The 25,941-nt window shown below is 36.0% G+C and overlaps 1 protein-coding gene across 2 annotated transcripts in view; it reads right to left on the reverse strand.

Moving 5' to 3' along the window:
- Positions 1-25,941, reverse strand: part of KYAT3 (kynurenine aminotransferase 3) — a 57,797-nt gene that overhangs the window by 7,437 nt on the left and 24,419 nt on the right. For both annotated transcript variants that reach the window (XM_090269700.1, XM_090269699.1), the window contains exons 3-11: positions 24,352-24,410; positions 23,661-23,805; positions 18,530-18,679; positions 16,035-16,121; positions 15,117-15,242; positions 14,888-15,008; positions 7,815-7,891; positions 6,733-6,822; positions 2,762-2,948 (exon numbers count right to left, since the gene is read on the reverse strand). In XM_090269700.1, coding sequence (XP_090125826.1) covers positions 2,762-2,948; positions 6,733-6,822; positions 7,815-7,891; positions 14,888-15,008; positions 15,117-15,242; positions 16,035-16,121; positions 18,530-18,679; positions 23,661-23,805; positions 24,352-24,410 — 1,042 coding nt within the window. The remainder of the gene's footprint in view (positions 1-2,761; positions 2,949-6,732; positions 6,823-7,814; positions 7,892-14,887; positions 15,009-15,116; positions 15,243-16,034; positions 16,122-18,529; positions 18,680-23,660; positions 23,806-24,351; positions 24,411-25,941) is intronic.

The raw sequence follows: 25,941 nt of genomic DNA on the forward strand, positions 1-25,941 counted from the left end.
GGTATTTAATTCAGGTTTGGCTCTAACCAAAATGATCACTTTGAAAAGTTAGAGTCTAACTATGGGAAAACTCCATGTGACATGTACACAAGAGTAGTGTATTCAAAGGTAACCCAGAGAAAGGAGTGATTACCTATGGTAACAGAGGAAGAAAAGGAGGATTTTAATTAACTGTAATTGACACTAGCTGTACTACTCATTTATTCTTGTAAAGCTAGAAAAGGTGAATTTATTGCCATGGTGCTTAAAAGGAAAGAAGGGAATAAATACAATTATAAAGATTTTATAGTTACAAGAAAGTTCAAATCTCTTTCTTTTGAATACTTGAGTCAAAGATCCTCAAAGAAACTAAATAAATATTTATTAAAGGTTTAAATTTGAAACATATTATAATAGCATTAGGGTATTTAAGTAACTTATGAAAATCAAAACTGGTAGCTGTATTCCCACTATTTCCCCCATTATTTTGGACCTTACTGTCTCACTAAAGCAACTATAATAATCTCCTCATTTGTATCTTGTCTCCTAATCAAATGTTTCCTTTTTTAGTTTTAGAATGAAACTCACTGGTCTAGAAAGTTGCTTAGTATGGCAGAAAATGAGATAAGTTTCCTGGTTAGGACAAGGATCTCTGGGTTCAGAATACAGCTCTGCTAATTATTAGTTTATTCCCTATTTCATCTTTCTCACTTACCAATGAAGATATAATGGCACCAATCTCATAGGGCTTTAGAGAGAATCTAACACTCGTTAAGCTCTTAGCATAATACCTACCGTATCATGAATGGTCAAAAATATTAACCAGTAAGCCATTGCTATGTTCATTAACTTTATAGTTTATTTTTATTTTCTAGCTACCATTAAATGAGTTTGTTACATCCTTTTGTCTTTAGCAAATGGTGGGACCAACCTCTAGTATATGGAAGAATTTTTACATTCAAATTAATCTGGTCAGATGAAAAAGTAAAATAAAATGAATTTGTCTTCATATGTAGAAGAGTCTTAGAGACATTACATTTTCTCCCACAGGTAAAGGAGGATGATAAAAAAGGGAATTCTCTTCTTTCCATCATTACAAAAAGTTTTCTAACCAAAATCTTTTCTGCTCTTAGTACAACCACACTATTTCAAGAGCTAAGACTTAAACTAGTATTGCATGCAGAATAGATGGACTAAAGACAAAATGGAAAACTATTTAAGAGCTTAATGCAATTAATCCAAGCAAAAGTTGCATCATTGTCCTTTTGATGTTTAATGTCACCAATGTGATAAATTCTTTTTAGAGTTTACTATAGGGGCAAGTTTGGTTCCAGGAAAGATTTATTCTTATCTGAAAGGCTGTTAGGCTTCCTTTTATTCAAGTTATGTAACTAATTCTATTTTTCTCTGTCTTTGCTACTGTGAAATTTGGTCTCAAGTTAATGCTAATTACAATACTAAATGAACCTAGATGACTGAAATACTTGCTTCCTCCCCCCTCCAATAATTTTCTACTATAACCGTTTCTATTTGTATATGATGGCATAAAAGGCTTTTAATATGAGTTAGTTCAAATTCTCTTGGAGAGCCGATAGAGCATAAATCAATTTCTTTTAAACAAAGTAATTCATGTTGAAAATCTTGTAGATTTCCAATTCAAAAGCAAAAATACAAGTTATGAAAACTGTGCTTTTTTATCATTTCATGAAATAAGCTATACATTTAGATCCAATATAGAAAAACTAATTTCCGAACGTCAGAGTATATAATATTGTAAGGGGTTTTAGGTAAAAATGAAGCTTAGGAGCCTGGCAAATACAGTTCTCTGTAATAAGACAGCAAGAATCTCTGGTGACCATGGCCTCTGCTTCTCTCACAGCAAATGAAGAAATAAGAACAATCAGGGTTGTATTATAAAATAAAAATTTTCCACCTTCATAAAATTTGATATAAAGAAAAGGCTTTCAAGTTCAGTGGTATATCTCTTCATTGTAATAAAACCTTACAACATTTAAAACTACTTAAAATGGCTATAATTTCTGTCTGAATAAATTATGCTTTTAAATTTACTATTACTAACATTATAATTTTTTGAAGAAAAATAAGTTATCTATAAAATGTTAGCATGCTTCTAACATTAGATTTGTATGGCATGTCAGAGTTACATATAACAGTTTCAGGTAATATAAAGGACCATTGCTTTTGGGAAACAAAATCATTTGGAATCTAGCTGTATGACTTCAGACAAGTTTTTAAAAACTTTCTACATTTTCATGTTTAAAAACGGAGCTAACGATGCTTTCTAAAATAGGATGTTTGAAAGTGATAGGCACGTAGTAGACCCTCGATAAATAGAATTTTCCTTCTTTAGTTAATTTCAGTATATTCTAAAGTGGCAAATAATCCCTGATGGCATCAACAGTCTAGAAATCTTATTTTTCTCAGGTAAAAAGAAACTTAAGTTTTACCCAGAGGAACGGGGGTACATATATTGTTTCATGAACTTGTGTTTTAATTTACACACTGGGACAAGATAATGGCAAATTCTGTGTTTAACAGAATACCTAAAACAGCTCACTCCCTAAATATGTAACAACACTCACATTTAAGGTCAAGGACTTAAAAGTTCAGATGATTGTAGAAAAACACTGACATTGTGAAAATCGATTTTTTCATAGATAAAATGCTGATATGGTTTTGACACCAATCTTTTCTCCATAATTCTGATGTAACTTTCCACATAAATTTCCATACATTTGAAATAATAAAATTCTTTACAAACCTAGCAAAGATACATCAGCAATGATGAAGTAGCCCCCATCAGGAACTATGGGTTTTAGGCCAACACTTTCAAGTAAATGCACCATCCGATCTCTTTTTACTTCTAACTCTTTTGGCAAAGAATTGAAGTAACACTCTGGGTCATCCATGCGCTTGATGTCAATCCAAAAAGCTTGAGCCAAGGCTTCCTGTATGTTACAATTAAAAAATATAAAAAGGAAATATGGAAATGTTATTTATTACTGAGTTTATTGGTATAATAAATAAAGACTGCCCGAGTAACAATACTATTGGCAAAAAAGTCATTCAGGGAACTACAGTTGAATTCCTATGTTAAACTCTGTAGATTAATGGAGGAATCAGTTACAAATAAATGAATAAATGTAATATGAAGAACTGAGAATAAGCCATGAAAATCCACATTGAAAGAGATATTATGTAAAGATTACACACGTGGAAATAAAGAGACATGATGTTATTTTCTACTGAGGCAAGCTGTAGAATGACTTATTAGGGCTAAGTCTTAAGGGATGACTAGAGAAATGATGAACTAGCCAGCCTTTCCCCATTACCTTAGAGGATGTAATGGAAATGAAAGCTGACCCACTGTGTCATTCCTCATAGGTGTGCAAATCCCTGTTGTAATCATTTGTATTCCAGGAAGAGGGTCTAAGTGCCGTAGGTATTAGAAATAAGTTTCTGGGGCATGCGAGTGACTTCTCTAGCTTTCTTCAAAAAAGTCAGAAGACATAGGGGTGATACTGGGCCCAGAGAAAAGCCAATGTTACAGGCCAGGTGTCTGGGAGGGTAGTAGGTCAGGAACAGGTAAACATGTCTAAATCAGGGCACAAAACAGAACATGGACCTATCTAAGCAGGAATGCAGAAGCTTGGTGGGCAAGTGTGAACTGGGACAACTTAGAAATATTGGTTCTCAGAGCAAACCAGGAGATCCAAGCAACTAACCAAGAACTTGGGATAGTTAGGAAATAGGCAGAGTGAAGTGGCCACACTTTAAGGAAATTAATCACAAGCAAGAGATGTCAAGAAGTAAAGGATAAATTCAATTAGTAAATAAACTGAGTATGTTAAAAACAGCATTGTGATAAATGCTGGGGCTATAATGATAATCAAGATAAATGTAGTCCCTGCTTTCAAGAAACTTCCGATGAGTGTGTATTGGTGAGGGAAGGGGAAGACAGGAGGCAGAAAACAACTCCATGAGCAAAGCAGGACATAATTGTTCTTTTGGAAGAACTGAGAGGAACCTAGTGTGGCTGAGGGTAGGTAGCAAGAGAAATAGCAGGCAAAAGACAACACTGAGAGGCAGAGGGGCTAAACCAGAGAGAGGACTGCATGCCAAAAGAATTCAGCAGGAAAAAAGATTAACAGGAATAATTCCCCACTACTAAAAAGAATCTTGGATAAATAAGCATAGGTTGCTTCAGCTGAGGAATCTGTGGTTCCATGGGAAACCTGGGCCAGTTCCCTCCACAGCTGTCTGAAGGCACGGGAAAAAAAAACAGGCCACTTAGCTGAAATGGGGAATAAGATGGTTCTGAAAAAGGTGTTCCAGATTCTCAGCTGAATCTTTCTTTTCCTTTGTAACTTATTTATTCCCTATAGCGGTAGATATTACCCTAGTAAATTCAAAGCCCCAGAGACACAAACATGTCCTCACCGTAGAATTATACTGGGTGCCTCTCTTTTTGTCACAACCCACATGTAATCCATCAGCATCTACCTTCAAAATATACTCAGAACCCAATCATCACTTTGACCATCCCCATATTGGTTCAGTCCATGGCTGTCTCTCTCCTTCATCACTCCAGCAGTCAGAATTCTAACTCAACCAAGCAGCCAGAGTCCCTTTGATAACACAAGCTAGATCATGTCACTCCTGTGTTCTAAACTCTCCAGGGGCTTCCTATCTCACTCAGTCTTTATACTAACAAACATGCTCCGACTCGATCTGGCCCCCAGCTCCCTCTCTGATTTATTTGCTCTTACTCTTCTGCGTTGATCATCCTATTTCAGCCTCAGTGCTTTTCACTGATACAAACATGACACCAGGCTGCCGACCCCAGGGCTTTTGAACTTATACTTAACATTGTATATTTTCCCCTTAGCACATTATATCCTTAATCTTCGCTTCTTTATTTTTCTCCATTGCATCTATCAACATCTGACATATTATATTACTAAAATACTTATTTGTTTACTGTCTGTATCTCCCCCACTGGGCAGGTCCATAAGAGCAGGAATTTTTATCTGCTGTATCTTCAATACTCAGTAAATATTTGTTGAATAAGAGAATGGATTTATTTTCAGAGGGTAAAATGAGTTTAATACTATATAATAAAAACAAATGTCAGAACTAGCCTTTATCATGGTATCACTTTTGAGTCACTGTGTATTTCATTCTTTGGCCTTTTAACTGCTTTCCAAAAAAACAAAAACAAAAATTTTCAGTGTTCTGATTATTCATAGAATGAAGGTATTTTGTAAATATTTTAAAAAATATAAATATAGGTAAATATACATTAAAAATTCTTTTACCCACCCCTGTCTCTATCTATTAATTTCACCTGTTCCCCTAACCCCTTCAAAGAGCCACTTTTACTAGTTTTATTTTGGATCCTTCCACAGATCCTTTAAGAACATACAAGCAGCCCTGACTGGTGTAGCTCAGGGGGTTGGGTCTTGTCCTGAAAACCAAAAGGCCATGCTTCAATTTCCAGTCAGGGCGGTCAGGGCACATGCCTGCGTTGTGGGCCTGGGGGCATGAGAGAGGACACCAATCTCTCTCTCTTTTTCCCTTCTTTCCCCCCTCTAAAAAAATAAATACATAAAATATTTTTTAAGAAAAAACATACAAGCAAGTTTTCCCCTTTCTTATACAGAATGCAGCATAAATATACACTGTTCTGTATCTTGCTTTTTGTACTTTACATTATATTCTGGAATTTTTTTCATATCAGTAATTATAGAGCTCCCTTACTATTCCCCTTTCTTTATTTTTAATTGTTAAATAGCCATGATGTTAGAATAATGGCCCCAAAGATATCCATGTCTTAATACCGAGAACCTGTCAGTATGTTACCTTGTCTGGTAAAATGAACTTTGCAAATATGGTTTTAAGTTAAGGATCTTGAGATGGAGAGATTATGGATCAGCTGGGGTTTAATGCAATGACAAGGATTCTTACAAGGGAAGCAGGTGGCAGGAGAACATGTGTTGGCACAAGCAGAGGCTGGGGTGATGTGACCCCGTGCCTAGGATGCCAGCAGCCCCGGAAGCTGGGACAGACAAGGAACAGACTCTGCCTTAGAGCCTCCAGAAGGAACGCAACAATGCGGGCACCCTGCTTTTAGCCCTGCAAAATGCATTTCGACTGCTGAGCCCTAGAACTGTAAGATACAAAATTTGTGTTGTTTTCAGCCATTAAGTTAGTGGTAATTTGTTACAGAGAGATAGGACACTAATACAGTCCTATACTATTTGAATGTTTATGTAGATCATGGTTTACTTAAACCAACTGCCTGTAGATGGAAAACAACTATCCCCATGTCCTGCAATAAATGGCCATGTGCACACAGAGTTTCTTACACGTGAAGATAATAGTTATAGGGCAAATTCTCAGAAGATAGATTGTGGCTTCATAGGACACACACATCTGTCATTTGGCTTGGTGCTGTCACTGTCCTCCAGAGAGTCTGTAGTACTTTGTAATCCCATCAGCAAAGGAGGAGTATTCCAAGTTAAAACCCGATGTATTAATATTTTTAAAAAAGAGCAATAAACTATTCTTAATAGCGTGACTATATGTCTGCTCCTAAATTCCTAAATTATACTAGAAGTCCTGATCAACGAGGGCATGAAGGAAAGAACTAAGGCAATTCAAACAAACAACATAGAGATAACGCCTTCGCCAAAAGACCAGGCTTCAACCCCAAGTTACTATAACACTTACCTGTAAAGGAGTTGCACAGGTATAAATACTGTTTTGTTGAACTGTCTGTAAATGTTTTATTAAATGATTAGGACCAATGGACCAACCAAGCTGGAGAAGGAAAAGATAAAAGCAAATTTCAGAACATGAATCTAACCGTATGTACCAAATCTATTAGAGTATACAAGCTTAATGCAATTATTAAATATATTTCCATTCTAAAATATTCACACCATGAGAGGAGTTCAGTTTTAGAATCATTCCAACTCTTCTTTCTGTGTATAAGTTGCCAAATAGAGTCACTGAGCTCTGCTCTCAGAAGGTAAACAGTACTTGCAATCACTGTTATCTTCTCTTTTAGTTCACTACTTCTGATACTTTGGAGCTCTAAAAAACAGCACCAACGCTTGTCTGAATTACACATAGATTAAAGTAACTCTGAATGAGGGCTAAGGGACTCTTCCATTAGAGCTCTACAGGCATCATTTTTGATACTCCCTGCTTCTCAGCCATGTTTAGAAGTGAGGTTTGAAGATAATCAAGTTTCAGCAGGATAAACGGTTGTGCTTCCGAGTGCAGTAGTTAAATGTATGGATTTAGACGCCAGCTTGTGTTCCCTGGCTTGAATTTATTAGCAGTGTAACCTGAGACAAGTTCTCCAAATTCTCTGTACTTTAGTTTATTGTCCGTAAAATGGAGATAACAGATTATACACACCCTGCCGTGTGGTTATGAGAACGAAAGAAATCAGTACATACAAAGCACTAAACCTGGCACGTAGTTTAAGTACCAAAATATTGCTTTTGCTACATGTTCTCTTTTTATATTAATAGGCAGTAATTTGAACGTTCTTTGCAAAGAAAAAGTGTCAGTAGTTGGTTACTTATAAAATGAAAAATTACCTATTTTTCTTACTTTTAAAGAAATGATTAAGTGTCAAAGAAAATGAAGGCCAATATGAAAGCTGAATGAGTAAATAATAAGCAAAAGACCAGTGAGTATAAACACCTGTGTAAACTAAATGTATGTTGCATTTAATACCAAAAACCCTACAAGAAATAAATTATATGCTTGTTTTTAAGCAATTAAATTCTTCACCTTACCTTCCAGCCAGTTACACTGAAAGTCTTTCCAGCACTTCCTATGGTTATTGTTCTCTCCCACATACCTGGAAAAGTGGCTGAAGAGGAAAAAAAAAAGTTAAATAATTGCTTCCCAATCAATTTACATTTGGTACAATCTAAAAACATAAATGTATCATAGTGCAGCCAGTATAGTTATTTCAATAGGTTTTTAAAAAGATAATGTAACTTTAACTCAAGCACAGTTGAAAATGTTGCAATGTTTGAAAACACTGTAATATTGCACCAAAATAATATGTAATATATTGAATAATTTTAAGTAGCAAAATTATTGCCAGGGGCAGGAGTGGCAGAAGCACCAGTAGGCAGCATTCTGGGTTGGTTCAGTGTGGTGGCCACACAAGCTGTGGCACCTAGCACGGTGTTATCAGTAGCTGTGTGCTCAGTGTAAGCGTTCTGTGGCACGTTTGGCATGTTTCAGTTGTGATTCTGGCTGTTCCTTAGCTCGCCTCTATCCTGCCCTACACCAGCAATATCAGTACACTGGGGAACTTGTAAGAAAGGTAAATTCTTGGACTTCATCATAGACCTACTAACGCAGGAGCTCTGCAGGTAGGGCCCAGCAATCTGTGTATGCCTGTGCATGTGTGTGCATATATGTATTTTGCTAACAACTTTATTGAGATATAAATCCCACACCACATAATTGACTTATTTAAAGTGTACAATGTTTTTAATATAACACAGAGTTGTGCTACCATCACCACAATCTATTTTAGAACATTTTTCATCCCCAAAGAAGCTTCTTACCTTTTAGTATCAGCCCCTAGAATCCCCATGGCTAAACAGCACTAGAGCTGGTGCCTGAATGGACCTTATCTGACACAAGTATTTTATGTGTAATGTACAACAGTCTTCCTGCACTAAGAAACACTAGATAGTACCTCCCCCCATGGGGAGGATCCATTTTAAACAGCAAAATCACCATTACAAGGACACTTGCATATAGTATGAGCTGAAACAAGAAGGCAGAGGGTTGCCTTGTTGACCTCTACTGGGAACATGCATATCAGGTGACAAATTTTTCACCTGTCTGTACATGTCTGAGAAAGAAGCACTGTAATAATTTTGGGATTACAAATATATTTTAGTGAGTAGGTGAATTCACAAATATAGAGTTCATGAATAATGAGAAACAACTATTAAAGCTTTCAAGTTGATTGATATCTTTAATAAAATCATTCATTCATTTATTCATCCACTCGTTAAACATTTATTAGTAACGATCAGGCCCCAGGGACTAAGCTAGGTTGAGAGGAAACAAAGGTGAGAAAGATACAGTTTGTATCTTCAAGGACCTTAATGCCTAGTGGGGGTGGGAGATGAGTAAGACAGTGCTTGCAGTACAGCGTGACACTAATAGCAACTGGCCTAGAGTATTGTGCAAGGACAGTAGGTGTTGGGGTGGGTGGCTCTCTGCAGCCAGTGATGCTTGAGCAGAGACTCAGAAGATATCTGTCAGGCAGGAAGGGGAAAAGAATGGTAAATTTTGGGTAATGGGAATGCAGAAAACAAAGTCCTGGAAGTATAAAATGCAAGAGTCTGGGGATTTTGCTGGACAGTGGTACATTATTTCCTTGTTCATCTTCTCAGAATGCTACCTACAACACTGCTTTTTGGATTCCTTAAATAATTTAATTGTGAAGTTCTTCACATGCAGTCCCACAAGTTTTTTGCTTGTTTTTTGGAGGTACAATAGATGCTGTTGTGTTGTTCTAAGAGTTGGTACACACAAAAATAAATACTCATTTCTAGGAGGGGGCGCGGAAGCTGTTTTATTAAAGTAATCCTCTCATAAGCAAGTAAAGTGCTTACTAAAATGTAAGGTAGCTAAAGAAATATCCAAAATGAACATATATGTAATTTTAATCTATCATGAAACACCTGCCAATATTTGTAAAGGCAGAAAAACTGTATAAATAAAAAAGTTATAATTATATTCTTTATGGAGTATAACAAAAATGAAAAATTAAGTGGGGAAAATATTTAGCAAGTCCATTAAAGATGGAGTATTCAAAATATTTGATATAAATAATTATATCCCATCAAGTTCTAAGACATTTCTACACTCCCAAAGTATTCCAAAAGAACACCTAACCCATGTGCCATTGTCCTGTTTGACTCTGTATAATGCAGAGTATCACTCCCTTTAAAGTAATAATATATAGCTAAAATCAGAAAGACCTATTAGTAAGAACGATATTTAGAAATAAAATCTTTGAAAATAAAAATTACCGAGAAACTAATACAATCCTAACATGTTTTCACTATAAGTCACATACAAAAGAAATTAAAAAGTACTCATGTCAAATGTAGGTTTCATGCACAAACTACCAAATTTAATTTAATATTTTAAAATGAGCAATTTGTTGATGGCTATTTTAGCCATATAAAAGTGGATGTAGCTTACAAAGAATTTTATACTAATTTTCCAAATATCATTGGATTAGTATACAAATATCAATGTATTAATATATCTCTTGTATAAGAGAGGTTTCTTTTGTTGACTAAAATGTCTTTTTATTGAAACCTGGAGATATCATTTGAGTCGAGCACTGATCCAAGAACAAATCTACTATTTCAACAACAAGGGCCCTAAATAATTTTAAAACATCTAGATGTTCATATCCTCTCAATCTCAGAGACTTGGGGAGCCACAGAAGTTAATGTAACCAGATAGGCAGAACATATGATCACAACACTGTGACTATAGTCATTTGGAGTCAAAAAAAAAAAAAAAAAAATCTTTGCAGGTCTGATTATTTAAAAACTATATCCAGTATCAGTAACTTCAGCTTGCAGTTACATTTGAAAGGCAACTGGTCTTTGCGCTTCTCATTTATGAGTTATGATCCTTAAATCAGCCACAGGAGCTGTAACAGTTATTTCATAGGCAACTTAGGCTTCAATAGACGTCAGATAAAGATTAAAGGCATGATGAAGAGCACTACACGGGATAAAACTGCCTCTGTGACGGCATGAAGATGATGCTAATTTCATGATGTGTGGCTGGAGAGCCTTACTGTATTATATTACAGAACTACTATTGCACTCTACAAATTGATGGAATAGCCAGTTTGTATCTTTCATGTAACAAAAGCCACTGTATTTGATATAATAAGTTTTCATGCAACCAAACTGCATTCTCTAAATAATGGAACAGTGAATTCATTTTTCTCTTGTTTTAACTTTATGGGCTGTTATAACAACCAAAGGATCTGAGTTAAAAATATATGACTTGATATCTCTTGTAAATGATGTTACCAGTTATATTGTTACCATGAAAGGCTTATGAGATTTAAATATAATACAGGTTTAAAAAATAATTTCAAGATTATTTAAAGTAATCTTGTGGAAAGAATATTGATAAACTGAGTCAACTAAAACTCTAAAGACTTGAGCCATTTTTGCCCAGGCATGAACATATGTTTTAGGTTGAATTAAAATCATATTTATTCCTTAGATCGATGCCTCTCCCTCTCTGCTTAATCCAAAAGAATTTAATAAATTTAACAAAAGTTTAATTAATTAAATAGAATTATTTAATTCAAAATAGAAATTTAACTATTTTAAATAAATCAAATACATTTAAAATATTTTTAAGTAAAATAATAATTTAATAAAATTTAATCTAAAAAAAGTCTACCAAAAAATTAATTGCCCCTATTGGCCTGATTTTCCACTGATGAATAATAGTTCAAATGACCCAAGACAAAGGTCATCAACAAGACAAGTGAAGGTGAACTCTGATGCAGTTTTGACACAGAACCTGTTTGCTGTGTTCAGGCCCCACACCTTGCAAACCTCTGGCCTTCTACTCTGTTTATACATGCTCCCTCATAATTTGATCTTGACTATCAAGCCTATAATTTCACTTTTCTTTGGACATCTGTGTCTCACAGACACTGAAATTTAACAAGACTAAAGCATGGGAAGCTGAAATTTCCTTGGCTCCACTCTTCCCCACAGATCTGCTCCTCCTCTCTCCATCTCCAGCTCTGGTTAAGGGCCTCCTCACTGCTGAGGGATTCAGACTGGAAATCTCAGAATCACACTGGCTTGTTTCCTACCCACCTTCTAATGATACACTCTGTGCCCTATAGCTTCTCCTTGTAAACAGCATGCATTTATCATTCCCACTGCCAGGGCACCTGACTTGCTTAAAGAGTCTCACCTGCAGTTGGTTCTTACCTTTATAAAATAAATCCAATCATGTAATCAACTCCCCTGCGTTGTCACACCTTTGGCAGTAGTTCTCAAAGTCTGCTCACTGGTATTCTCTCTGGTGATCAAATTAATGTATAGAACTTAAAAGATCAACTAAGTTTTCCTCCACAAAATTTTCTTAAGCGCTTAAGGTAAATGCTACCACTCATCTGATAGTGAATGCTATCAACAGTGAAACAAATGAGCATTTAGTAAATGAATATTAATGGCAAAATCAGAAAAAACTCAGATGTGTTTATTTCAATAGCTCTTTGTTATAAAAATATGCACAGAATTGTGATTTTTATGTTGACTTCTAATTATTTAATTTGTCAGGAAAATTGTTTCCAGTTTCAGGATGGAATGCTATCTATCACTATTTCATGATGCAAACATCGTGGCTTTAAGGTGTTCTTCCACTAAAGTAAGTTTCAGAACCACTGACCTCCTATAAGCAATAATACACATAAATGGAGCTGGAGCTGCCATGCCAGACGAACTGCCTGGCACGTCTCATGCCTCAAACCTTTGTATTATTAAAACAGGGCAAAGTAACCTTTGGACTGGGACTAAGCAACTTTGTGTCCCAAAAATCTGTTAGCAAAGATAACAAGAAAACAGTTATTAAAACTACTGGACTAATGACTACTGGACTGAATATTAAAACATTGTTTAAAATGGACATGTTATATACACCAATAGAAATGCCTTTCTTCTATTGATGTAATTATTCCCCTTCCCTTTCTCAAAAATACTCACTGCCTTTGTCTCTTAATCGGAACATTATTTGGGCTTTCGCCTGAAGGAATGATTTCAGTATAGCTATTCTTATTGACCCCAATAAATACTTGTTGCTGTTTTGTTTTTAACCCTCCTCAACAAAGTTTAGACTATTTTCATATGCAATGTCCTTCAGAATCACCCTACTTTTCTACTTTCACATCTACCAGTTACTACAACATACTCTTATAAACCACTTATATTTCTTAAGTTCATCTTGAATTTTCATGCCTTTTTGCTTCAGTACGATTAGTTTATCTGACAGAAAATTTCTCCCTACTTTTTTTGCTTAATTCTGTCTTTTGCTCACTCTTTTGTTGCGCCCCTCAAACATTTGCTTTCTCCTCTGTGTCTCTATAACAGTTTGTAATGCACCGTATGGGTAATTATGATGCCGGCAACAACTATTTTTATATATATATGTGCACTAATTTTTCTTTAATTTATTGGTTTTTGCCACAGTGATTTTAGTTATCCTTCCCTTAACTTTTTTATACCTCCTATTCATTTCTTCAACAATTGCTTTCTGATCATCTACCATGTGCAAGACCCTAGTCTGGGAACTGAGGATTCAGAAGAATCCAAAACCAAGTAAAATCCCTTCCTTCTTCCAGGTTAGATGTAAAATATATAGATTCTGATACATGCTATGAAGGGGAAAAAAAAAAAAAAGAACAGAAAAAGGACAAAGCAAATGCTGGAAGGACAGGTGTAACTGTGGTCATAAAGACCTGAGGGAGATGAGAGACTGAGCTGTGTGTACATCGGAGGGAAAAGTATTTTCAGGCATAGGAAGGGCAAGTGCAAATAGTTGATATAAACTTGGGTTACCCCAGAAGACAACATGGCCTTTGTGAGATGGCCCAGTAATAGTGGCAAAATCCTAGGCAAGGGCCAATCAGTAATAGCTTACTGTCCCTGTAATTTCTTCCTGTTGACTTGACATTTTGGCAATTTCCTCAGCAGAGACAGTCCAGTTCAAGAACAAGTAAGCACCTGTGTCTTATGTACCAAGTTATAGCTGGATCTCCTGATAACAAGCCAAAGATATAGATAGTACTAATTTTACTGCTGGTATTTATCTAATTATCGATAAAGGAAAGAGGGGTAAAGAAAATTAGATATTGAGCTTAATAAACTGGCAAGCATAACCCTGTTGGCTTCACCAGGAAGCTACACCTTCACACCCCAGGGGATCACAGCATTGCTCCACCAAGGTGACTAACACTCTTCCCTCCCCTCCTCCCACACAGGGTTGTGAGGTGCAGAAGTGCAGGTAGAGGTGCTTGACCAAAGGGGCCTGTCATTGTAACTAAGGAGTGTAAACCTATCAAAAGGCCATGAAATCTTGGTAAGTTGATTGGTTATTTTGAAAAAGTACCTAGTCCATCCCAAACCCAAGCTAATATCATCCCAGGGGAACAAAAGCTCTCTCTCTCTCTCTCTCTCTCTCTCTCTCTCTCTCACCCACCTGGTACCATACTCACCCTGTGCGTTCAGGTTCTCTCTCACCCAGGAGCACGTGACCATATGGGTCTAGCAGCCCTGGGACCTGCAGCAGATGGTATGGGCTCCAAAAGGGCTAAGCAGTAACTCTGGACACTGGCTTTTGTGTTGGCCCAACTGAAGACAAAATTGGGCCTTTTCCGCAGGGGGACGAAGGTAGATGGGAAATTAGAAACCCAGGGGGCAGCTTCTATTTTCACCTGAACAAACCCTGCCACATCACAATCTCCCATGCATGGGTCCTTGGAATGCTTTCCTTATGATCCCATGGAAGAGCCTGATTCCCACCTACAACACTACTTCTCTGGTTTCATAGCTTTATAGTGTGGTACAAAATCTCTTCCCTTAAGTTTGTATGGTTAGGCCTTCAATCTGTTCATTAACTCACTCAAGCACCATTTACTCAAATCTCATTTAAGCACTCATACAGACAGACACACGTTACAAAGATTATTTTAAAGCTCTTCTGGGATCTTTTCCAATAGTTGTGCCACACATGCCCAAACACATTTAGATCTGTGACCCTATGCAATAATCAGTACCTATTTTAAAATGCTTATTTCCAGTATATACGAGCCATTCATAAACCTCGTCACTGATGCAGAGTGTGTCATATTTGATGCAGAGGTCAGCAATTGCTTGGAGTTCCTCTTTGGTGTACACCTATACATATTAAACAAACAAGAGCAAAGCAATTATTATTCAATGTGTGAGAAAATGATGGATCAGAAGACTGTATAAAGAGATTAAAAAAAAAAACAACTCACTTACTTTGCCAATGGGGTTATGTGGAGTATTTAGTATAATAGCTTTGGTTTTGGAATTAAATTTACTTGCCAGTTCTTCAGGATCCAATATCCAGTCAGAACTAGACCATTTTTTCCCATCAACAGGTTTCTAAGAATAAAGAATAAAGATGTGATTCAATTCACTTAAATCATGTTTGCTGTCTTACAAATAAATAACCTAATAAAAAAAATTAGAGAAAGGCATGGCAAATATAACTAAATAAATGATTAACAAAGACAATAAACAAAACTAACTAAGCGTTAGTTGAGCCTTAAAATCCCAAGAAGACTTGAGTCTTATGCTCATGCCTGTGAAACAGAAAAATGAACTCTGTCAATATTAACAGTTGTTAAAGTGCCTATATTCTTTCAAAGGAGACCGCTATAACTATGGTTAACATGGCTCATACTATAAGACTAATAGGAGATTCTATGATTCACCTTAGTGTGTTACTTATTTTAATATGATTTTTGAAAGGACAATGGTACTATACTTTATTATATTCCTACAGATAATAGTAGAATAAAAAGAATCACTTCATTCAGAATTCAATGAGCATTTATTGAGCTCCCAGCATACTGCTGGTCACTGGAGAGCAGTGCCATAAGCACGAGTCAGAAATGGTCTCTAACCTAGTGGTGCTCAGTCAGTGGGGGAGATACATGACCACGAAAGATAACATTACTTACATGTGGATGCTAATCTAACAGAGACACATGGCAAACACAAGATACAGTAATAAAAGTTCCCTTCTTAACATTATTTGTTGATTAACTTCAGTCAAAGTAGAGATAATATACTAAATCCCAAAATATAATCAAAGTAGAAACTTTATCGTTGACAAAGTAGTTGGTATTTTCAAAACTTCTTAAAGCACGTGAATGGTACTGGAGAACTTACAGATCTTAAAGAAATAAACACAGGTGTTCCTCCAGCCATTCTCACCATGGGCTCATAGCAGTCATAGAAAGGTACTACTACTATGACCTGAAATAAAACCAAATGAGAACAGAACATATCAATCATCAATTCATTTAACAAACTTGTGTAACTACTATGTGTGGGGCACTCTACTACATGCTGAGATGCAGCAGTGAAAAAAAGCAGGCTTTGGCTTCACGGAGCTCACATCCAAGTGGAAGAGACCTTGGGGATAAACTTGTCAGGAGCCTTAATAGGAGTAGTTGATCTCTTAGGGAGATCTACAGGTAGGTCTGGAGTTGTATGCAAAGTTTTATATGTGCATTGGTAGATTTCCGAGAGGAAAGGGGCCATAGCTCTCATCACATTCTCAAAGGGATGTTCCAGCCAAAAATATTGGGTTTATTTAAATTTCAAGTTAGAAAATAAAGTATCAGATGGTAACAGAAGACAGACGATAAAGAAAGAACACTGCACTGGTCTCTGTTGTGGAACACTAATTTATAAGTATTTTCTTGAGATTAAAGACGCTTCCCTCTTCTCAAAAGCACCCTGAAACAAAAAGTGGATGCAGGGAGACCAGTTAGGATGCTATCACTATTGTCTGGTACCACATTTCCCCTGCAGATGATTTATATTTGGATTCTGTCTTTTTCCTAGTCCCTAGTTCCTCTCCTGGTCCTTTGCCCCTGCATGACCTTTCTCTGTCACTCATGGGTGGCTTTCAGGTCAGTGGGCCAAACCCACAGTCCAGCCAGTGTCTCTCCCACAATCTGCCAGCCTGGACCTAGCAATCCATCTTTGCAACCCTGATGAGCAACATAGTGCCCGATACAAAATGAGAGCTCAAAAAAAGGAGATTACATTGGGAGGCAGGGAGGTAGAACCGAGAGAATGTACTTGACACTCTTCACTGTAATTTCTTCATTGTTACAATGGGAATAATCCCCTCCCTTTTTGAAGAATATTTATTGAGTACTCACTATTTGAGGTGCTGTCAGTACAGCAATAAACCAGTTCTGGAACTCACATTCTACTGAGAGAGAGACTTATAATAAAGAAAACAAAGAAGTAAATTAAATGATTCCAGAGAGTAACCAAAGTTATTAAGACAGTAAAATAGGTCAATATGATAGAGGGTGACTTGGTGTGTGGTATCAAAATATTAGATAAAGTGATCAGGGAAGAAAAGACTAGAGGAAAGGCCTAAGGTTGAGCCTCGGGGTATTCCAACAGAGAGAGCGCAGAGAAGGAAAAGCAACAAATGATTAACATCAAAGTCAGAGGTGAAATTTCCACTATTTGATAGGATTAAAGGATATTTTTTATATAAAATTATGACTGTACTTTCATAACACGCCCTCTTTAGCTTATTGTCTGCCATAGTACAGAGAATGAGATATATAACAATATAACTCAAAGTAATAGTGGTATTTTTTAATGAAAAAAGTACAAAGTGCTATGAGAGTTCAAAGAAAGGAATTAACAGTATACATCATGGTGAGTATTTATTCTTCAGACCCAGCTTAAGCAATGACTCTCTGGAGCTTGCCAGACCTCCATTAGCAGAGTGATCACTTCTTCGCTTTGTCACCACTCCAACTTTGTTCTCCGCTACTGACAGTCACACTGCATTCCTCTTAACCTGTTTACAAGTCTGTCACCTCTACTAGACAGAGCGTTCCTTCCACGTACAAACTGCCTTTTAAAAATCTCCTCTCCCACAGTGTCTAGCATAGAGCAGATCCTCAGTAATTTCTGAATAAATGAAAGAGGTCAGAAAGTCCTGAAGCGGGGGTATTGGAATGATAATGGAGTAGGGACAGAGCTGACTGAGCTTGGTGCCCAGGGGATCTTACATCACAAGACTAAACAGCAGAAGGCACTGAACCTCCTTATTATACACTCCTCACACTTTCCTGCAAGCAATCCTGGGCACAAAAGGACAGGGACCAAATGTTTGTTGATTTGAGTTCAGATTAAAGGTTATTTTAGCAGTGAATGCTAAGATTAATTTTTCTTATCATTGCTGGCCCCTTCAACCTGCCCTTATCTAAATAAGCTGTAGAAATAAAAATAAAGTATGTGCAACAAAATGGATGAATCTCACAGACAAAATGAGAGAAATCAAATTCAAGAGTACATACTTTATGAGTCTATTATATAAAATCAAAGAGTAGGTGACAGAAGACAGAAGAGGGAGTTCCTCTGGGAGAACAGACAAGGAAGGGGCAAAGGTGTGCTGGAAATGTATTATATCTTCATCTGGTTTGTGGTTACATGGAGATACACACACATATATGCACGTAAAAATTTATTGAGCTGTACATTTAAGATTTGTGAACTTTAATGTATATGCATTATACTTCAAAAATATTTAAAAATAAAAAAGAACATAAAATAAGTAAATGATTCCAAGGCAAGACAAATGATCATGATGAATATAGGCAACATGATCATGTTAGCATACTTACTTCATCCCCCTCCTCAATTAATCCTTGAATGGCATTAAAAAGAGATCCATACGCTCCTACTGTCACAAGGATTTCTTTATTTGGATCAATTTGATTTTGATAAATCTTTCCATATAAGCAGGACAGAGCTTTCACAAGTGATGGATGACCCTGTTGCATAAAAAGGAAGAAAAAAGCTTGGATTATGGGACCTACTTCTTTGAAATAATTTGGCTCTAAAAAATATAAGAACTTTTAAAATTTGGGTTTTATAAATACCCAAAGAAGATCTGCATTTTTAATTGGCAGTTAATTAAAAAATTTTCTAACATTCAGAAAGTTCCCATATGGAATGGTCATGAAGACTTGCTAATGATTAAAAACTTCCTATTAAGTGATTGATTTTATAATATTAAATTTCAAATTATTTGCTTTGAATAAAAATTTCCTTCAACATCAAATATATTTTTGACAGTATATTTTGATAATAATCTGATCATATTTATTTTTAATATTAATTAAATAGTATTGAATAGATATGTTTCCCAATTAAAATAAGCCAAAAACCTGCATTAACTATATATATCCCTTGATTCTGTTTTTCTAAGTAGTAGGACAGAAGGTTAATCAAACCCATGGACTAAGAGGGAAAAGGCAAATTCACCAAAGCTATGCACATTAGCATTGATGTGCTGATAACAAATGTAAAGAAGTGGAACATTACACTGGGGAACACAATTTTCATTGAGTTAGATCTGACATTTGTTTTTGACTAACTTTTGGCATCTGAATCCAAAAATGACCCCAGTTTTTCTCTATCACATCAACTTCTTAAGGTACAGGATACCCTCCCTTTGTCCCAAAAATCATACGATATGTACATATAAAGAAAAATAAAGAAAAAATTACCTGAATATACTGTTTATTTAGAGTTATTTTATTCATATAAAGGCGATATATTGTTACTGTAAGTCAAATTGTATACAAGTGGTAAAGTTCTGCTACCAAACATACATATTAGGGTATTTTATCTTTTCAAACGACAGGCTAGGAAATGCCAAAATGACATTGGCAAAGCTTTAAAAAATTTCTTCATGAGACCCATTTTGATGTGTAAAGGTGGGAATATAATGTTCTTTCTGTCAACAAGTGGCTCGTGTAGAATGTTTGGATCACCAGGTTTGAGGTCAGATCTTGGAGGCCAATTCGACTCCACCCAATGCTTCTCACAAGCTCTGCTGTCCCACATGCACAGAAAACAGGGATACTTGGTGTATCCACATTGCTGACCAAGAAGGAAGCAGCCCATTTTAAGGTCAACACAAATGATCCAACGGTGCTTGTGATATTGCAACAGATCAATGACTCTCTTTATGTCTTCATATTCTTCACGAAAACAAACTGACTGGCCCATTGGGACTGCACCAAATAAACTGCCATTGTGGAGGGGGACACACTTCAAGCTCCGCTTTGAGTTGTCAGTGAACAGTCGCCATTTAGTTGCCTTATAGATTGGAATTCCCAATTCCTCCATTAAACCATGTATGTTATGGCAATACACAAAGCCACCGTCACTTCAAAAGTACTGCAGAAATGCACTTTCTCTTGATCGAAAGTAGGATGCCTTCGCTCCTTTTTCAAGCAAGTTTTTCTTGTGCAGTCTTGATGCTAGGAGTTCTGAAGCCATTTTGGATAGTCCCAAATCTCATGCCAAATCATTAAACTTATGCTGATCAAATCCCTTACGAACTGAGTCATCTTCAATTTCAAAATCTTCATCGTTGCTGTCACTTAGTTCTTCACCATACTCTTGTTTTTCGAAAGAGGGTAGTTCAATGAAAAGTGGCACTGGGATTTCAGCTGAATGAGGCACTGAGCATATAGCTGATGGTAGACTACAATACTCTATTTTACATTTATTTTTCTTGTTATATCCTGACGTTTTCACTATACAAAAGTAACAGTCACTTGAAGGTCTCTGGACTCTCGCCAAACCATAGGTATGTCAAATGGTAATTTAACACGTGTTCCCTTCGTCTGCATCCGTAAACTCTCAACACACTGCTTGCACACCTTGTGGGGGCCCAAGACTTATCTTGATCACCAAGTTTTACTTTAAAATATGTAAAAGAGGCTTGCCTGACAAATGCACTGATGTTTGTCCTTTGACTGGGAATGGTGAAACTGCCACAGATATAACAAAATGATCAGGGTTGTTTAGGCACTTAACTACGAGAAATAGCAGGGGCAGACGTGATCTGAAGGAAAGGAAATAAGTACGTATGTAAATAAAAAAATAAACCCTGCTAACTCCTTGTATACAGACAAGAACTCGGACTACATTTCAGAATAGGATTCACTCCATAGAGCGGCACGCAACCTCTCACCACACTGTCTCATGTGTAACTGAATAGCATAGACAAATATGAACCTGTTGCTGGTCTCCAAGGTCATCCCCCACCCTTCCCCACTGGAGGGAGGTTTGCTCTCAGCCAATAGAAGAGCATTAGTGCTTCCCTTGATCCAGGCTCAATCTGGCCTAGAGTGGTCGCATTAAGATAAACTGTACAGAAAAAACTTGACATGATAAAAAACTAACTGCAGTTTTGAAATTAGCATGCCTACTTAAGTCTAAAACAGCTGAAAAGTCTAACTCAACAGAAATCATGTTAAAAATTGTTCCTCTGTGTTATTTGTATTGACAGCCAAGAGAGCAGTAGTTAAGGAAAACAGCTTGAACCATGAGGACTGAGGGGACTGTAAATGCACCAAGTCTGAGACTCGGAGAGGCCTGACTTCTTGACTATTCCCTCCTCTATCTTCTCTTTCATGTTCTGTTCCCTTCACCACTTCTTTCTTTTCCCTCTTCCCCCCCCCCTTCTTGTCTTTTTAATTATCAAAGTCAATATTTATTTTTTTCTATCCAGCACCTATTTTCTCTTTTTGCTTTTGGGGAACCACCTTGATTTTCTGTCACTTGCGAGTGAGTCTCCAAGTACAGGTAATATGCCTTTGTTTGGAAAGCACCTGTGCTCTGGAGGAATAAACTGGGTCAGGTTGCAGGAGAAGAGGGAGGCTAGTTGGATATATCCCAGGGTTGTGAGGTAAAAGGGCCTGAGGTTCCTTGTAAGTTGTTCACCCCCGTTCACATGAAGAAAAGGAGGCATCTTTTTTTTGGCCAAAGATGGATTTATTTGTCACCTTTTTATTCATTTCAGAATACTGGCTAGTATGTCCCAGACCCTCACTGAGTTAAAATTAATAAACACAAAATATTTCTCATATTTTGAAATTAGGAGATATTATATATAATATTAGAAAAACTGGGGATAATTAATAATAGAAGAGGTAATAGAGCATAGGCAGTAAACTAAAAAACAACAGTGAGAGAAAAACACCACGTAAATTCAAGCTCAAAAAATCATACATGAATTCTGGATAGAGCACAAGAGAAAATTGTAGTTTCCTTTTAAGACCAGGTCTAACAAATTCTAGCAAAGGGTGATTTGAAAGCAATTATAATAAACACTAAACATCTTTTCTTAGAATGATAAGGGTCTGTGATCTGAAATATTCTTAATTATAAAAATAATTCATGCTTCATATAGTAATTAAACTAGGCAAAGACATATAAAGAAAAATTATGATTTTTCTTCAACATCACTTCCTTCCCTTCTCCCGAGGTGACTAATGTCCTCAGCTGGGTATTAGTTAAATACCATTCCCAGTGCTTATACCAATATACAAGGGGATACCCCCCAAAATAGAATTTATTTATTAAAATTGTATATTTATTCCTACATGTTTAAACTTCAGTCACCTTCAAATTACTGTCCATTTGATGCAACACACCTATTAAGACCGTTTTCCACTGCTTCAAACAGTTTTTGAACTCATCGATTTTGATACTTTCTAGTGCGCCTGTCATTTTGTTTCACCTCTTCCACATCAGCAAAACAAAACAAAAAGGAACATTGCTTAGGGCAAGATTGGGTGAATAGGGAGGGTAGAGCATGGGTTTTTGCTGTTATTGGTCAAAAACTGCTGACCACTCAGTGTGGTGTGGGCAGGTGTGCTCGTAAATTACCCATCATGAAATGGGCAAAGACACTGGAAGAGTCCTCAAAAAATTCACTGAAGCCAAATGCAGCCTCTAACAACAATGCCAGCTGGTACCCTGATACAGGTGGCTTCCTAGAACACTCATCTAGCAGGGGAAGCCTATACTACAAGGGCTCGCCCTTCAGAAGATAATTCCAGTTTTCGGGGGTCCCCCTTCATACATATATACTCACATATATTTACAAAAACTGGAAAATATGTAAGTGAATGGGCATGGTTATGTTCTAATAAAGCTTTATTTAAAAAATCAGGAGTCCATCAGATTCAGCCTCGGGCCATAGCCTGACAAACTCTATCGATCAATTTAGGGAGAATTATCATTTTAACAACATTTAGTCTTTTAATCCATGAACATCGTAAATCCATGAACATCAATTTATTTAGGTATTACTTAATATCTTTCAAGAATGTATTAAAGTTTTCAGTATACAGATTTTACATTTATTTTAAAAGTTCAAGTCTAAATATTTTATGGTTTGGGGTACTATTGTAAATGGTATTTAAAAATTTTTACTTTCCGATTATCCATTTTTAGTATATAGAAATACAATTGATTTTCATATATTGGTCTTGTGTCCTACAATCTTGCTCAATTCACTTAGTAATTGTTTTTTTAAGAATCTAGGAAATCTCTGGATATCCTGGACTCTTAATCACAGAAGAATGGGGAGATAAGCGAGGTAGAGTAGAAGAAAGTGACTAGTTGGAAAAAGAGGACAATTAAGAGGCCAAAGCTAAAGCTGCGTAAGTGTTAATGGGAAAGAAACCCATGTTTCAAGAGAACATCCTCCCTCCCTTGTTGTCATTCTCCAACAACTGTAAAGGAAGGGACAAGATGGGACTGTGGAGGAGCTGGACGTAGAGGACGGAGGCTCATCCTAGAAGATAAGAGAAAGGATAGGGTTCCCTGGTTATCAGGATGGAACATTTGGTCCCAGAAAGCCAATTACATAGAGGTGATAGAAGTATGTTCATACATAATACAATATAAAATACAAGCTCATGTCCCACACGGTCCTCCTGTACTTACAAAGCCCCGTGTATACTGATTCAGGCTATCAACAGCTGCAATTTTTGATAATTCTTCCTTCACATATAGAGGAGGGGATATATCCGGAAAGCCTTGGCCGAGATTCACAACAGAAGGGTCTGCGGCCAACTTGGTAAATTCAATCCTAAAATCAACAAATACTAATATTAATAAGAACTGTAATTACAAAGGTAACTTTTTGTATCTAGTAATCTTACTATACAACTGAAAAATAAGACCTGCTGTAGTCCAACAGATGAAAAAAATGAGTTCTCAATTTTATCATCTATAAAATGACCTCACTTAGTAAAATGAGGTGAACAATGTTTCTTACAAATCTCAATTCTATGATACTTGTATTTTAATCATATAGATATTTTTCTTAACCATACCAGCCCTGCTAGGTTCTCTTAGAAACTGTTAGAGACTAGAGCAAATGAGAAAAGATTAGAAGGTAAGTTTCACACAGCATCAACCATACTTGTCTTTTCTCTATTTCCAGTGCCTAGCACAGGGCCTAGCACATTTGCTAAATGAATAAATCAGTGTATGGATCATTAACTTCCTTCCATCTCCATTTAATGAATAAATTAAAACAAGTTGACTTATTTATAGACCAGGCTAAACATTCCCAAGTAAGGATATAACAATGTGTAGAAAAAAAAGCTAACCAAATTATTATTGTACTCACCACACATTACTATCAAGGCCTTCAATTCGTTTTGCGTTTTTAAATTTCAAGGACATTTTCTGAAAGGCATAAATATTATAAGTGTTTAAGTTTCCTGAATCAAAATTTAAAAATGCCAGAAAGTCATGGGTAACTCTTCACCCTATTGTCAACCTGGAAAAAACAGCACCATAACTATAAATGCTAAACTTCAATAAAAAATTCTGAAGAGGAATTCATTTCCCACTTAATGTGCTAAGGAGTGCTTTTTCTTATAATATTAGATGTTTATCTTCTCGTGTAAGCACCAAAATATCATCCTCACCTAAAAATAAATCAATTTAAAGACTAAAATATACTAAAGAGAATAATAATGATTTTAAAAAGTCAATTTAAAAAATAATCTTCAGTCTGCAGGTCATTTTATGTAAGATGTACTAACAGTTTCAAAAATAAGTTTCTCCTATGGCACAAAGGAAACACTCAACAAATGGTTTTAAAATTACTTAATAAGGCATTTCAAATAATAATAGGAATAATAATAATAACTAATGTAATTGGGTACTGAGTATGTACCAGACACTGTTCTGTTTTTATATAATTAACTCATGTAATATTCACAACTCTACATATGAGAAAATGAGGTACAGAGAGGATAAGATCAAATAACTCTACACATGTGCCCAAATTTATAAAAGCTAGTTACATTTAAACCCAACCAGATGCAACTCAGGATTTAAACCCAGGCAGTCTGATTCCAGAACACATTCCAGAACTATTTACATGTATTGTCTTTTACATAACAAGACATTCTAAAAATATTATTAGAATGTTGCTTCTTAAAAAATTATATTAGGCATTAGATAAGTTCTACTTAACATTAAGCAGGCTAGGGAATGTCATAGAAAAATATTCAAAGTCAAAATTATAGTACAGCATACAATTGTTTATTCTGTAGATTCTAGAAATAAGTTTATATTATCTCTCAAAAGCACTGAATTAGTTTTGAATTCATTGTTAACAAGGCGCTGGGAAAAAAAAAAAGATTGGCAGCGTATTTGTAAAGATTATCCTAATAGAATATTAAAGTAATTTTAATTCAATCTGTGGGGAAGATAATGATAATGGTTATTAAATAGATCATTGTTCTCATTCTATTTTCAATAACGGAGCCAAGAAAAATACCTTTTTACTGTCATATTTTTAATCTTTGAAACTCCAATGAAGTAAATCACATGAAAATTCTCCAGAGGTTAATGTGCCTTCCAGAATAGCATTATGATTAAGTACTCACCTGAACATGATGATAGTCTAGAAACTATAATTATAAAACTACAATGTCCCATAATGATAGATAGGAAAAGAGTTGAACAATTGCCCTTTGCCATCTCTAAAAACATGTTTAAAACTTAATGATTCATTCAGTATGTGACTACAAACACAAAGTATAGATTTATATAGTAAAAAGTAAGCACAGTCTGTAGTAGATAATTTCAACACAAAGTCCAATTTTACTTAAACTATTTAGATAATTGAGGGCAAATACATTTTCAGATTTAATTTTCTTTATAATCTGTTGCTAGAATAGCCTCCTCTCACTACTCTTCCTAC

This window comes from Furipterus horrens, unplaced genomic scaffold (genome assembly GCF_987537825.1).
Source record: "Furipterus horrens unplaced genomic scaffold, mFurHor1.1.pri manual_scaffold_3, whole genome shotgun sequence".
NCBI classification, from domain to species: Eukaryota; Metazoa; Chordata; class Mammalia; order Chiroptera; family Furipteridae; genus Furipterus; species Furipterus horrens.